The following is a 15,482-nucleotide window of genomic DNA, read 5'->3' as shown; positions in this document are numbered from 1 at the left end:
TGTGGTGAATACTTGACATACATGCTACATATTTTTCATTATTTTTTTGTAAACCTGGAAAATCCCTTTTCATAAATATCGCTCTTTAGCGCCCTTCAACATTTTTTCCTCTTTTTTTTCATTATTTTTTTATGCCAACTCCAGTGATTTTCGTGACCTCAAAACTTATCCCAAATTTTGATGTATTTTAGGTTAAAAAGATAAAATTTAAATAAAAGATGACGCTCGATAGATAGTCCACCCGGCCCTTAAATAAATTAAATGCAATTCAACGTCTGTTGAGGTACTACTAACATCACCAGAATTTGATATCATGTGTAATCTGGTCTCGCTCGTCAAGTTATTTCTCATCTAATTGAGTCTAACTGAATTTTATTATTGATTCTGCTTAGTTATGGTGTTGGCGAATTATTTAAGTTTCGATGAAAAATTGGTTGGCGGATTCATATGAACTGACTACCCTATTTTTATTTATCTTTATATTTGTTCCGTTGCTAAAAGGCAATTCCAATAAAAAGATGATTTTTGCATCACAAGAATTGTAGATCAACTCTTGGCGCTGTAGAAATAAAATTTTTGAACGATGCAACCATTAAATGGATTCTGTAAACATTTGATAAGATAACTTCCTCCTGACAGGTACTGCTGCAGGTCGCGTGTTCCGCGTACTGGACGATGAACGGTCGCTTGATCATCGCCATCCTGACGACGTGCTGCGAAGCTTTTGAGAATGGAAACCAAGCGGTGAGGACAGCCGCCCAAGCAGCGACTAGTCAAACCCTTCGTTCATTTTGTCTATTCCTAGGTATTAATCGCTCCCCAACACTTGAATTACAAATGCTTAAAGTACGTCCTCCACAGATGAAGAGTGTCAGGAGATGGACGAATACGCCAAGCGCAATAAAAATTTGCGCGAGAGAGGGGTTTCCTGTTTCAACGAAGCCCTACCGATCCTTCAGTACATCTGCAGCCGTTTGGACGAGGCACAGAGGTGAGTAAAAACTCCCAGCACCTGCTCAATAAAAAATCACCAAAATCTGGAATAAATCTCTTCAACTTGTCAGAAGAAGATGTTCCACCGGTAAGAATGGCAACACCATCGTCTTCCTTCTGGAGTGCCTGCACACCCTCATCTCGTCATTACCCCAGAAGATTCACACCAATGCCCACTTCACAACTTTTCTCTGGCAGAAGTTCTGTCCGGCATTGATCGCGTTTCTAGGAACCCCCCGCGTGGACAAAACATTTACATCGCGCGAGGGTAAAGACACCGAAGTGGGCCGGGGATCTGGTTACACAACATCAGCTTTGAGTTTTGATAATCACCAAGCGAAGACTGTATACAGGTACGAATTTCTTTCATCTATTCCTGTCTCTTCCAAAATGAATAAAGAAGTCCATTTCATTTTGATAAATCCACAGCATTGGAACGGATCTGGTGCGCCTCGTTGGCTGCGTTGGACCTCTCCGGCCAGTTCTGGAATCAGTATTCCACCGAATGCTACTGTATCCACCCCCTCAGCAGAGGTTAGAGCCCCTGAAGGCCCTGCGGGAGCTGCTGCGTAGTCCAAGCCGAATAGTGGACTTCACAGGGCCGCTCCTGATCGAAGAAGAAAAGACCAGTCAGCCTCAGAGTGATATGGCCCTGATGAGACTAGCCATGGACTCCATCGAGGAGTCAACTATGGCGGGTCAATCCACCCTCTACGCGAGTGTTTCCTGCGTCGTGGCAATGCTGTCAGCCCTGCAAGAACTTTGCGAGGGCAAAGCCATCAGTCACAGCTACACCTGCACCATCAATACCCTCTACGAAAATCTGGAGTCCTGCGATTATCGTGGACCTTTGACCTACCAGAGCATGGCGAGACTCCCTAAAACCTATCGAGAACAGTTAGAATTGATGAAGAAGTCGAGCGATTCTGAGTCGGATTCCTCTGGTCACGGGCCATCGGAGGACGGTGACTCCACCGATACAGAGGGACCACAGAATGAATCAGACGACGTCAACGAGGAGAACAGCATCGACGAGCACGATTACGCTATTGAGAACGAGAAGGAACGACTGCGACTGGAGAAACTACCAAAGTGTCTTCACGTCGGACGACAAGCAGCTGAAGAGTGCAACGTTGACGTTGAACGACACAACGCACGTCAATTCGTCAAGATCTTACGTACAGACCTCATACCAAATGTCTTAAATCTGAGAAGTAATATCGAGGTCGACGAGGCGCTTCAGAGCTTCGCTTCGGAATACTGTCAGGGTGTCTTTGCTGCGCAGCAGAAGATTCAAGATCGAACGCAGATGAGCGTTGATACGTGTGCCTTAATCACGATAATGAATGCCGATGGTATTTATCTAGCTACTTATGCAGCACTGCTGCTCAATCTTAAGCTCATCAGGATGAACTACTACTGCTTGGAGGCGCGACAGGTGCCAGTCAGCGAAGGGCAGTTTGTCGAGGAGGTGCATGGGTCTGGAGTTCTTGTTTACTTATCAGCGACGTGGCTCTCGGAATTGTACCAGCAGATCTTGGCTTGCAATCTTTTAGAGAAATGCGGGTACAATCCTTCGTCAACTGAGAACTGTGCACTTGTGAATATTCTGGTGGATGTAGATGGAATCAGTGAGAGCCAGAGGGGAGGGCAGTTGCTATCGGATTACCGACGCCTTGAGAAGGCACAGCTGTCCAGAAGTGAACCCACACCTGAGGCTGAGGCAGGTGCCAAATTGTCGCGCAGGGTGTTGTCCTGTTGTTGGGCGAGTATGATGACGGTTTTAACCGCGGGGTTGAATCCAGTCAAGGAAGAATCCAATAAGGGTCTTCTGAACCGGGATAACACACGGAGAGGAATAAGGGACACAGTGGTTCTGGCGTTGGATGGACTCCACAAAGCAGCAACCCTCAGCAATATTCTAGGTTTGCAGAATCGCTGTGGTTCGATTTTTGCTTTGCTCGCGAAAGCTGCTTGCACTGAGCCAGCGATATCGAAGCTGAGGCGGACAAAAGATGTTCTCAGGCTCAAATTGCAAAACAGAGCGACGAATATTCATACGTCGCATGCGTTGAGTATGGAGGTGTTGCTTGGAAGAGGATTAGAGCTTGGGAGTCATGGTTCTGACTGCTGGCCTCATGTCTTCACGTGTTGTCTGTATGTCAGCAAACTCGAGCACGATTTCTTCGGGAGGAACCAGACGCTCTCCCTGCCGAAGGTCGTCAAGAGGGAGAAGAAGGAAGTGAACACGTCGGATGGCAAATTGAATGACAGGAACAAACTGAACTTCAATATTGTCGACGAGGAGGAAACTTGCGTGGATGTTTACAGCTTCTTGTCAACTCCTTACAGCCAGAACACCATTACCGATACAATTCCAGAGATCATTCAGGAATCCAACGCTGATAATCAGTTCAATGGAATTCTTCCAGCCGACTACGCTGCAAAGATCATCTGTGTTTTATCCCAACAAGTTGATAGACTGTTCGAAGATGCTGCTTTGAAGCTGAACTTGAAGGCCCTGTGCTCATTTCTATCAGCTCTGTGCTGCGCCAGTAAAGACCAACTCTTCAAGTCCACAGAGAGCTCGAGAGATAGCAAAAAGTTCTGGTGGAAGAAGAGCAAACCTCGAGAAGAAGAGCTGAACGTTCTTCTGCTCTCGAGATTGGGTGAAGTGATGCTGAAGTGTGTGAAGAGTGGACGACCCTTAATCCATGTGATGAGGATTTGGAGTATATTGGGGCCCCATTTCATGGAAGCAGCTTGTCACAAAGACAGGGAGATCTCGAAGAAGGCAGTTCAGTGTATTCACGACTCGATGGCGGCATTGTTGAATGAACAGATTGAACTGCCCCACTTTCATTTCAACGAAGCCCTATTCAAACCCTTTGAGAATCTCCTCTGCCTCGAGCTCTGCGACAACGATGTGCAGGACCAAATCGTCAGCTGTATCTGCGAATTCGTTGAGACCAATAGAACGGAAATCAGATCTGGGTGGAGGCCCCTATTCGCTGCTCTACGAGTAGCTTCCGTTGGGAATTCCGATGCTGTAGAGTCAGCACCACTTCTCGAGGTGTTCCGAGTGTTCCTGTCAACAGACAACACTCTTGTATTTGCTAATGCCGCATTGGATTGCATTCTGTGTCTCTTGATGCACGTCCGGGGCTCCGGGGAAACCGAGACACCCCAGGATATCGATCAGATCAACAATGCAGAGATCAGAAAGATGAGGCTGTGCTTGGAGAGTTTGAAGTACTTACTGAATTGCAGTGATATCTTATCCTCGATGTATCGAATGCCCGCATGCCCCATTTTTCATTCAGTCGCTGGAAGTCAGCTGTTCACAATTCCCCAATACGTTGACCCAATCATTCCGAATCTGGAGCTAACCAAATTCGAGAGATCTTCCGAGTCGATGCAGGAGATCGTGCCGGAGATTTCTTACGAGATTCTATCGAGGGTTGATAAAGCACAAACGATTACCCTTCAGAGTATGGAGAAACCCAGTGGAATACTCAGGGTGTGGTATCTTCTGATTGAAGGACTTGCCAGTGCCACCATTCTCTGCCCCAGGAGATATCAACCGCACACTCTTGAAACACTTTTCCATCTTCTTCGGGATGTCCTCAATGTTCCGGGACCCGCCTTCGGCCTCTACTGCGTCAATCATCTCCTTCTGCCGATGGTTCAGAATTGGTTGAGAATGACCTCGAAAATATTCAGGGGCTGGGACAATTTCGCACCGAATTTCAAACAATGCTGTGGACTTACCACAGATCTCGTCGTTGATTATCTAACTCATCTTCAAGGTATCATTATTTATAATTATTAATGCGTGGGTAATTCTACTACCATTAGCTTATTATCATAATTGTTTTGTTAATGAATTATTAATTTTGTTCCAAATGGCATTAAAGAGCACATAACATGTTTTTCGTGAACATTAATTTTCCATTATTACTGATTAGAATTTTATCAATATGTTGAAAAATTTTTTTTTATCCATGATAATGATAGCGATCGTTGAAATTGATAATCAGAGGGAAAATTGATACATCTGTTAGGGAACAAACTCATCTCGGGACTCAATTAGATTTCGATGGACAAAGCTCATTACGCTATTATCTAATTAGATAATGCATGACGCTACTCTTGTCATGTTTAAACTCAATTAAAGGCAACGGATTTTCTAGATCCTAATTGAATTGATTTGGTTGGCGATTTGTTTAAAAACCCATTATCACAAACATTGAAAATTAAAGGAAATATCAAATTAACTTGTGCTATTATGGAATAACAATTTCAACCATTGAAGTTATTTTTTGAAGACCTTCGATAATTCCTAGAATAATTTGGAGTTTCGGTAGATGAATTTTTTCCAAAAGTGCTGTCCATGATGAAAACAAATTGCTATTTGCAGGTCCTGAGGTAAAGCGAAAGGACGAATTACTTCCGGCCACTACTTTAATGCTGAAGCAACTGCTTTTGGTGATGGCGGAATGCGTTGTGCAGCAAACAGAGAGTATTGCAAGGCTGGGGTGCGCCTGCATCAGGTAAATATTTCGAAGGAAATCAACCATTAAAAGTGATATTTACAATTCAGTAGTGCAATACGCTTGGAATGTGAAGTGGTTTTCCAGCACATAAAAGGAAATATCAGAGTAGTGTATCGGTAAGACGATAACGAAGCTTGACAGTCTGTCGGATAGGATATAAGGTAGCTCCTGATTCCTATATGTGGGTAAAGGGTGATATTTGAGACCCAGTGGAACCCGTCAAACATCCTCGTGACTAATACGTCTCCTATCGTCCATGTTACCATTTTTTATTTTCAATTCACTCAATGGACTTGTTTCGCGTAATTTAATACCGATTGATGACTTTCTTGCTGTCTAGGATTTCATAATCTGACATAACATCGGGAATTGAGAATTGAGGGAATTGAGTTAATTGGAACGAGTGTTTGGTGTTACAGTGAATTTTCTGTATAACATACTACAAGGGACTGGGGGAATAAAATTTCCAGAATTATCCTTCCTCCATTCCGCGTACTCCCAAGCACTCTCAAGTCTGAGATTACGATGCACTCTGCATTCTCCTTCTGGAAATATGTATGGGCATATGTCTGGGCCCAACTGATAACTCCATTGCATGAATATAGTACAACAGTGAAATTCCATCTTCATTAAAGACCCTAACGGCGATGTGAACCGATTTCAACAATTTTTTAGCCACACGCCAGGATTTCTCAAGTTATTTCCCATATCAATTCGTTCTACCTCTCATTGTTGTTTTGCGTAAAACCATCACTCTTTCAATTGAATTTTTTATCACTGGGATCTGTATAGATGAGAAAAAGTGCAAAAATTGCGGAAATCGCAAAAATCGCAAAAATCGCAAAAATCGCATTCTTTGCTCAGCGCATTATTGAATAGTCGGGGACGTCTCTACAAATATGCTTATATCTCGGCAAATACTTACCGCAACGATTTTTATATATATTTATATATGATTATATATAAATTTCGAAACAGCAGAAATAGGATTTTTTGAAAATTCTCATTGCGTACAATCCTTTAAAAGGCATTGGGCATCCTAGACAAAGCGTGTGATTCCAAAAGAAAGCGTGAGGAGTGGGGATAGTAGATTGGCGAAGCTTCATCTATATTTTCTTATCTACTTATAGACATATCTTCTGATTTTCAGACATGTTCTCGTTAGCAGCGGACCAATTCTCACCCCAGAGCAGTGGGAAGTCTGCGGTATAGCATGCTATCGTGCCTGTTCAAATTCCCTTCAGGAATTACATCAACTTACGATGGCATTCTCACCCAGATCAGAGTCTTTTTACGGTGACATCGCTCAGGTCAAGGTTGCCGCCAGGCGAGACGCCACGCCTGAGGAATCGGAACGTCTTCGTCAGCTGTCGGCACAGGTTTGTCATGATTTTCTATGGAATCAGGAATCCCATTGGCTTTAGAGATTGTAGCGTCTTCGAGGAGACACGAGAAAAATTATTATCCATTCGGCAATTATCTTAGATTTTAAATTTTTATTGGTCATAGGAATTTTGAGTTTTAGAATAATTGTCAATAACTCGAGGTACATTTTGAAAAAATGATAGACGATCATTTTGTGGATTGAAACATATGAATAATTTATTTATCATGTCATTGAAATTATTTTTCGATTTTAATCGCAATGCCGTGTGAATTTTTAATAAGTTTTCGATTAATTTCAGGGACATATCGAATTTTCAGTTTCTAAGCGAAAACCGAGAATTTAATTTTGCATCGGCACCGTTGACGATTTTTATTTTCAATTCAAAGTGTAATTTTCCAAGAGCGCAGATGACCCGAATGGATAATCTTTTTTCATGATCATCCTCCCCTGGAGGTATCTCCTTGAATACCAGTTGTCACCGTCTCGTGACGATCGCAAGAAGACGATATCCTCCTCTTCTCTCCCTTGACTGTGCGGAGCGTGCTTACTATCATTTATTACCATTTATCATTTCTTCTCTTCGCTCTTATTTTGTTCCTTTCCCTCCTGTGACCTGAATTGATCTCAGGTGAGCCAGCTGCGTGAGGTATTGACTGCCGTGAAGAGGCAGAATGCAACAACACTACCAACAACGATATTCGAGGATACGATGACCATTGAGACGACACTGATTGACCAGCACACAACTTCCTACCCCGTCGGTTGTAGGCAGCACACGACACCCCCCGTTTACACTAACACGTCGAACACGGGCCCCCATTGGCTCTAGCCGTTCACGGTAACTCACGTCATGGATTTTAATTTGAAAAAAAAAAAGCTGACGAAGAACAGATAACAGATATATGAGCAATGAGATGAAAGTTTTCTGAAGAAAACCTACCCCTTGGTTTTTCTTGGAAAAATTTTACACACCTCAACCTTTCTTGCTGTAATTACACCCACCCCCCTCTTCCCCCCTTCATCCCAACAGTTACCAAGAGCTACGTTTGATTATAACATTACCCTCATTACCCTATTGTATTTTTACGCGAGTATAGTGTGTCCATTGTTAAGGATGTTATGGCGTTTGGGTATCGGTGATTGATTCAATTTTTACGGTCTTTTTTCCCTTTCATTCAGAAATTCTAGGGAATTCGTTTCGTGGAATTAGAAAAGAAAAGTGAAAGGTACATTTTATTATTGGAAAGTTGGGAGTTATTTGGGGATTTAATGAGATATTAAGAGGGGGTTGAAATGTACATTTTTTGGTGGAATATTTATTTATAAAATGACACGATTAAGTTACAGATGTTAGAGAAATATTGAGGAATACAGATTTGGGAAAACTTTTGACCGAAACGGTTCAATAGAATTTCTGAAAGAAAGCGCTAGGTTTATTCATTAATTTTATTCGTCTGTTGTGCTCAGAGTGATGACTCATTTGAATCAAAGAAATAATTTCTTTCTATCTTTCAATTCTCCAATTTTTATTCTAGTAGCGCAGCGGTAAACGGTTCCTCAAAATATATTTTATGAATTTTTTGTCATGATAAAATAATAATTTGAAAAAGGAGAAGTCGAAGACTTTTGAGAAATAAATGAGGACAGGTGAAACTATTATTATGAATTCGCCCAAATCAAATGAAATTCATCAATTAATTTGCAGAAATTCATAACAACAGAGTGAGAATGGGTTTTCCAGTTCGCCTATAACATTTCTTTCAACTTGAAGAGTTTTACCGGTTCGCTACTGATTTTGAATTCTATTCAGTTGGAGATCGATTGAATCCATCAACCGATTAACGTAAACCAGTGTTATTAGACACACATGCACCCGCTGTTAGTAAGCACGATAATGTTTTGAGATGAGCAAATAAATACTTAGAGGAGTCCTTCAAAATTCTCTGGAGACATGAGTCGCCCGCCTTGATCTATCCATTGATGTTTCACCCTGAATTATTCTGAATGCGAAGAACTCCTCTATAAAAATTGCGCACGATTTTGTAATATATGTTTGAAGATATAACGAAATATCGTTCATCACTATTAAAATCCATGGCTTGAGTCCATGGCTAGATCACAGTTGACTAAGATGAGAGAACCATACAATAAATCGTTAATTATTTTTTATTTATCATTGAGAAAGCAGCTTACGTAGTACGCACACCACATAAACACAAATCTCGTCCTCAAATGAGTGATTCCATATGATTTCATCCCTCCACCATTTATTAAACCACAATGACATCACAGAAATTAAACAGTTATTTTTCAAGAGTATTTAGTACTGTTTGTAGTCTTAACCGATGATTAACCCCTTTATGTTCACAAGAGTGTTTCGTATTTGTGAAGTTTATTTTGCATCCACCCAACTAATTACACACCCCAAGTTAATAAAACAATTCGACAACCTGTTGGTATCGACAAATTACTACTTATTTACGTTCTTTTTTTTTTCATTTTTTTCTTGTTCATTATCAGGTATTTCTTCTTGCTGAGCAGCGACCAGAGAATTCTACCCAACATTCGGACGAAAGATCCTATGTCTTCCTGCTGTATCCACCGTCTATCGCCTCGACGTTAAATCCAGATTTGTATATTGTTCGGGTGCAATTGCGGGCACTCGTTGTTGGTTTGTTGGTACACCAGATGCTGTTGCACTGCATAGCAAGTGTTCTTTTGTCGAGCTCTGGAGGTTCAATCTCATGGTGAGTTCACTACTCCAAATTTGTGTAATTTAGTCTAGATCTGCAACGCCTAATTCTTTGATCTTGTATTTAAGTCTGTGGACATGTCACTATATTCCTCGTTTTTTCCATAAACTTATGATTTTCATAATTTAACGCGCCTTTATACTACAATGGTGACAAGCCAAAATTATCCGGTGAAATTCCCTCCATCATTTTTCTTTCCGACATAATTAATTTATGTTAATATTCCTTGTGCCGATAATTCCTACCGGTAGAACTCCCCGTATAGCTTACACGGGCAGTTTTTTTTTTAATTACATATTTGGTTGGTGCAAATCTTTATTAATTAATTGTAATACCGCCGACATGGATAGCTCAGTGGCTGTAGGTACGACCCTACACGGAAAGAAATTTGTATGAAAAATTCGTACCAGAATCGCTTGAAAAATTACTGGACTGCGCAGTAAGCATGGAGCAAACCTTAAATATTACAGTCCAGCCCAGTAAAATTTCCCAGCTCCGTCACTGAAAAAAGTAATGAGAAATTCAATAAAATTTACTGGAAAACCAGTAAAATTTACTGTAAGTGGAGTAAAAAGTGAATAACTAGTACGAATACTTCAGGTTTTTAGCAGTACATTTTAAACCATCGAATGAACTTCGGCGAAAATTGAGGATGAGTCCAGTAATTTTTGTTGCCTTGCGCAGTAAATATTCCGGAGAACTGCAGTGATTTTTCATGAATTTCACCTGACTTTTCATAAAGGCAGTGCCATATCCCGCGTTTACTAATACGAGACCAGTAATTTTTCTTATATATTTCTCTTTGTGTAGTGTTTTGGAAGTTGTGAGTTCGATTCCCCGTTGCATTGAATTTTTCAACACGCAACGGTGAGCGCGAGGTTGCTAATATAGTCTTATGTAATCGTGGCCGAGCGAAGCGTTGTCGGCCACAATGACATAAAATAACATCATAGCCACGAAGAAAAAAGGGATTCTAACCCACGCGTTCCTGCCTTCGGCTCGGATTATAATGCCGCATTCGTCAGATTCACTTTTCCCGTCCTAGGGGTGAAAAATACTATTTCCGGTGGTTTCTCGTGTCACCTGTATATTCTATAGGAGAGTGAATACGGTACAGTGTAGGATCCACAGCCACATGCATAGGATTGCATAGAGGTCTAGTAATCGGCCAGAAAAGGGACAGAAAAGCCGGGAATACAAGAAAAAAAAATTAATAACACCTAACTGAATTTGATGAAATTAATTATGATGGGTATGTTTGAAAATGAAAGTAACCTTTTTTAATGGATACAAATTGTGATCTCTGTGTGATTAAAATGCGAAATTGTGTATTCTTTGTATTTTCGTGTACGGAGAGAAAAATACTTGAAAAATTATGGAACTTTCACGTATTCCTGGGGTGACCTTGCTTTTCGGGAAGAAGTACTGGAGGTACCGTAAAATTGTCCTGAAAGTTTCGTAAAAATTCCTGTTCGCTACGAAAATTTTTACGGAACTTTCAGTATTTTTCCCCGAAAACCAAGGTCACCCCACGAATACATGAAAGTTCCGTAATTTTTCGAGTATTTTTCTTTCTGTGCGTAATTATAATACCCGTAATATCATTTGTCTACTGTACAAGTCCTTTTTGAATTGATTTAGTATTTATTTTGGTTTCGTCGTTGAGATCCTTTGTTCGTGGTAGTTCTGTAAAAGGGGATTTTCTCGCGGGTAATTTTGACGAGGGGAATATTGACCTGGGGAATTTGCACGCAGGGAATTCTGACGCGAGAATTTTGATCGGTGAATCCGAGACGTAATCTGTTACAATATCATCACAAAGTAGAAAGTCCCTCGTCCAGGAATTGTCCTGTCCACCGAAATTCCTGGATACCTCCGGATTATCTGAATATTGTGATTGAAAATTAATCTATTGAGTGCAATTATTCCCGAATTTCAGCCTGACAAATTTGATACCGAGCTCAACATCTCCAACATCAAAAATCCCCTCCACAAGCTGCATGTCTCACCTGACTTCTCGTCACATTGACACATTCCTAGCAGCTCTGGATCTGGCATACGCAGCAGCCCTGAAATTCGATGCTCGTCCGGGTCTCAAGTTTCTCCTCCAGAAAGTCGCCAATTTGGAGCAGCCCGCAAACCTCTATCGACAGGCAGGAGCAGCCTGGACAATTAAAATTCTAACGCTCCTCGAGCTTTGTCTGAGAGAGATAACGAAAACTGGAGCTGATCTCGAAATTGTCAAGGCCATAATTTCCAACAGCCTCGAAAGATCCCATGAAAAATCAGGTTATCACGATCTGATTAAATACATTAAGCAATTGCGAACGACTTTTGAGAGTCTGTGTGAAAATTACGTGGACGTTGCGTTAAATCGTGATGGGAAATATTCTCTCGCTGATAGTTTTGCGGAGAGGAAGATTTTCCTCTTGGTGGCGCAGCCCGATGATTTTCCAGAGATCACCAGCAAAGAGTCCATGGACGTTCGTACTTTTCATCCAATGACTCCTGACGAGAATAATCTCGAAATCGCACTGAAGGAATTCAACGAGACAGGAAACACTGGGAAAATCGAGGAGGAATACCGATCCCTCAAGCTTTTTGATTTGGCTTCTGATTATTATTTGGAGTCTGGACCAGAGTCTGCGTCAGAGTCCGAGGACTCAAAACCCTCCTCGCGGCCGGCATCTCCGAGAAAACGAATTGTCTATCAGGCGAACTCTCCAGATCGTAACAATAAAGACGTTCCAACGATTCTGAAGAACAACGAGAAAACGCACAACAATCATATGGGAATCGAAAGTGAAAACTCTCAGGGAGAAATCGTATTTAACTCTTTCGATTATGCTAATGGCAGGAGAAAAAGTGAAAATAGTTTATTATCCAGGAGAAATTCCCTGAAGTTCTTTATGAATTATGATTTGAAGGACGACGCGGTCTTTTCAAAATTCCAGAGGTCAAAATCTCTGATGGAGTTGCACACGGGCTGCGATGATAATTACCCTAAAGTGTCTTCAAAATATCGAGTTGATGAGTCTTTTGAAGGTGAATTAGTTGCTGAGGAGCGGAAATCTTCGGATAGTGCTGAAAATTCGGTGATTAATTCGAGATATGAGGAGAATGTTGACGACTTGTTGAAGGAGTACGAGAGGAGCAAGAGGGGATTCAGGATAAATCCCTTCCTGCAGGATTACGATAGAAGTTTGGGGGAGACGTGTGAGGGCATGAAGAAGGAGAAAATCATTGCTAGGGACAGTGAGGCACATCGAAGGGCTTGGGCTGAGACACTTTGCGCTGGGCTCGAGTGGGCGCTTGCACTTCCGGTGAGTCGAGAAATAAAATCAACTAGAAAAATTATAGTTCTGGCTTAGAGATGCAAGGTGATGTCAGAAATGAAGGACTGTCAGGCCCCAAGAGTATGGCCGTCATGTGACCGTCACTGACGAACAATCTGTTGTTGATAAATCGGTCAAATAACATTTGGTCACTGACAAATTTTTCATATAGGCGGCACGGTCATCTTTTTTGCGTCAGAAATTATTGTCATGTGATTGTCCGTCAGTTTATTTTGACAGTGGAAATTTGATTTAATGGAACAAGTGATTTCTTCATACTTTTCTATGAACAAGTGGCTTTTTCCATAAAGTTTTATACACCTGAATACGATATGATCGGTATGATGCATGCGTCAATAACTGGTCGATCGTGGGTCAGTAATTTGAGGTGTCGCTAACGGTGATATGGCCACTCTGCCACTGCCACTTTGGAAATAATTTTCGATGAATATTCTTTGTGATTTCAGGATGATAATCTGAAGCCACTTCTTCCAGTGTTAGTCGGTGGAGTTAGAACCCTGACAAAGTTTGCAGTTGATCAAAATCTCAAACAAAAACTCTCTACTCTATTCCATCGTATTGTCGTACTCTATGGCTTGACAAATAACTAGACTATCTGAATAATTTTAACCTAAAGCTTAATTATCGAAACATAAGGTTACGCAGGCTGTATAAAATGATTGACTGAAAATTTAAGAGAACAAATTGATGAATTTTAAAAACTATATATCCAAAAGTATTTTAACTGAATATCCATTCCATCGTATTTGATAGCTTTGTTATTACGATGGGCTATTGCTGACACAATAATATTCGTAATGCATGGACATGTGTCTGGATGTCAAATGTATGATACTGTAATGTCCAATATATTATTTTTCGAAGTGCTGTTACTGGTGGAGTGAAAAATTGATGAAAATATACATTTGGAAGGATTATGACTGCTAATGTATCGAGTTCTGTATCAAAGAAATATATCGACAATATAAATCCTCATGATACTTCTAATATCGTATTAGCACCGGTTCCTTGGAACCTTTTTTTAGCAAATCCATAAATCAGGACAAATGGAAAAAAATTCTTGGAGAAAAGGAGACAATGCTTCACGTCTGCGGTTCTTATGCGCTCCGACCGCGTCATTCGTGGCTCATAAAGTCGAGAAGCTTACGAGCGACATTCTCTTCTACTTCAACCCCATCCGCTTAACTTCATGACAATAAACGCCACTAGGAGATACAAGGGGACGAGTTTTAAATGTGAGAAGAGGGAAGTGTAAAACAATAGTGAGAGATATGAGTTGGGGAGTGGGAAAAGGTCAAGCGTCAGGATCAAATTTCATTTCGACCCTTCGGGGACCGATGTTGAGATATTCTCGGAATTTTTTTCCTTTTTTTTCGCGAATCGCTGAAACTTTGAGGCATTCCGAAAATTCGGAGACAATTTTTTGGGAAGGAAAGGGGGATATTCTACTATTTTTATGCGGCCACTTAGAAATTTTGGGGGAATTTCGGTAAATTTTTAATTTGTGATTTTGTTGCTAATTTGGGAATTTCATGAATTTATCCCATTTTTTCGATTAATGCAGAACATTGCTTGAAATTTTGACATAATGTTTTTGAAGCGATAACAGATGCTTGCCTGAAATTTGAGATTAATTCACAACACCGTTTTGTGGTTATTAATTATTAAAGTTTTGTATTAATACGGCTTCTTATGGAGAAAATACAAATTTCTATAAATATAATCCAAAATATAAGATTTTGTTGAAATTTTGAAAAATTACCATTGAGGCAAATATAAAACGATGGTAAAAATTTCCTGACGATTGACTAAAATTTTTTTTTCATTAATTTGTTTAAACAATATAATATTTATTCATAAGATTAAAGAAATATATAGATATAAATCAAATGGATATATGTTTAATTAAAATTATTTATCTTTTTCGTAATTCCAGAGCGAAATGTGGTTGTAGGAAATTTTACGGAACTATCACGTAATTTCTATCTAAAGTCACGGAATTTTTCAATGAATTATCTCTGAAAAATTACGATATCGTCACTTAAATTTTTCGAGTCGATTCCGTAATCAGTAAGCGAACCGAAAGTTCCGTAATTTTTACGAAATATTTCTCTCCGTGCAGAAAGGGTCATAAACTTTTGTTTCGACCATACGTGTCATCCACCCTTAAGTGAAAAATACGCAAAACATTTTCACACGAAAAAAAAAAAATCTATGAAAAATTACGTCAGCGTTTCATGATCCGTATGTTACCCTGCAATACCGTTCATTTTCACGAAAATATTGAATCAAAAATTACGGAACGTTCGGTGAAAATCACTGAAGACTCCCGTAAAAATTGCGTGAATTGCAAAGTCACATCCGAATTATGAAACTCTCACGTAATTACTCTTGGTTTTTTTCCCCGTTCAATCAATTAGGTGGAATGGGTTGTATT

At 40.4% G+C, this 15,482-nt stretch overlaps 1 protein-coding gene across 2 annotated transcripts in view; it reads left to right on the top strand.

Annotated features, from left to right (window-relative positions):
* Positions 1-14,020, top strand: part of LOC105263133 (brefeldin A-inhibited guanine nucleotide-exchange protein 3) — a 16,269-nt gene extending 2,249 nt beyond the window's left edge. The window contains exons 5-13 of one of the 2 annotated variants that reach the window (XM_011299150.1): positions 640-805; positions 862-991; positions 1,071-1,346; positions 1,423-4,802; positions 5,414-5,546; positions 6,700-6,928; positions 9,457-9,683; positions 11,629-13,012; positions 13,492-14,020. In XM_011299150.1, coding sequence (XP_011297452.1) covers positions 640-805; positions 862-991; positions 1,071-1,346; positions 1,423-4,802; positions 5,414-5,546; positions 6,700-6,928; positions 9,457-9,683; positions 11,629-13,012; positions 13,492-13,635 — 6,069 coding nt within the window. In that variant the 3' untranslated portion in view covers positions 13,636-14,020. Of the gene's footprint in view, positions 1-639; positions 806-861; positions 992-1,064; positions 1,347-1,422; positions 4,803-5,413; positions 5,547-6,699; positions 6,929-9,456; positions 9,684-11,628; positions 13,013-13,491 lie in introns of both variants that reach the window. The other variant, XM_011299149.1, reaches the window with a different exon arrangement.
* The last annotated feature ends 1,462 nt before the right edge of the window (positions 14,021-15,482 follow it).

This window comes from Fopius arisanus, unplaced genomic scaffold (assembly GCF_000806365.1).
Source record: "Fopius arisanus strain USDA-PBARC FA_bdor unplaced genomic scaffold, ASM80636v1 scaffold00013, whole genome shotgun sequence".
Taxonomy (NCBI): Eukaryota; Metazoa; Arthropoda; class Insecta; order Hymenoptera; family Braconidae; genus Fopius; species Fopius arisanus.
The sequence above is the reverse complement of the archived record's forward strand: the minus strand, read 5'-3'. Positions and strand labels throughout refer to the sequence as shown.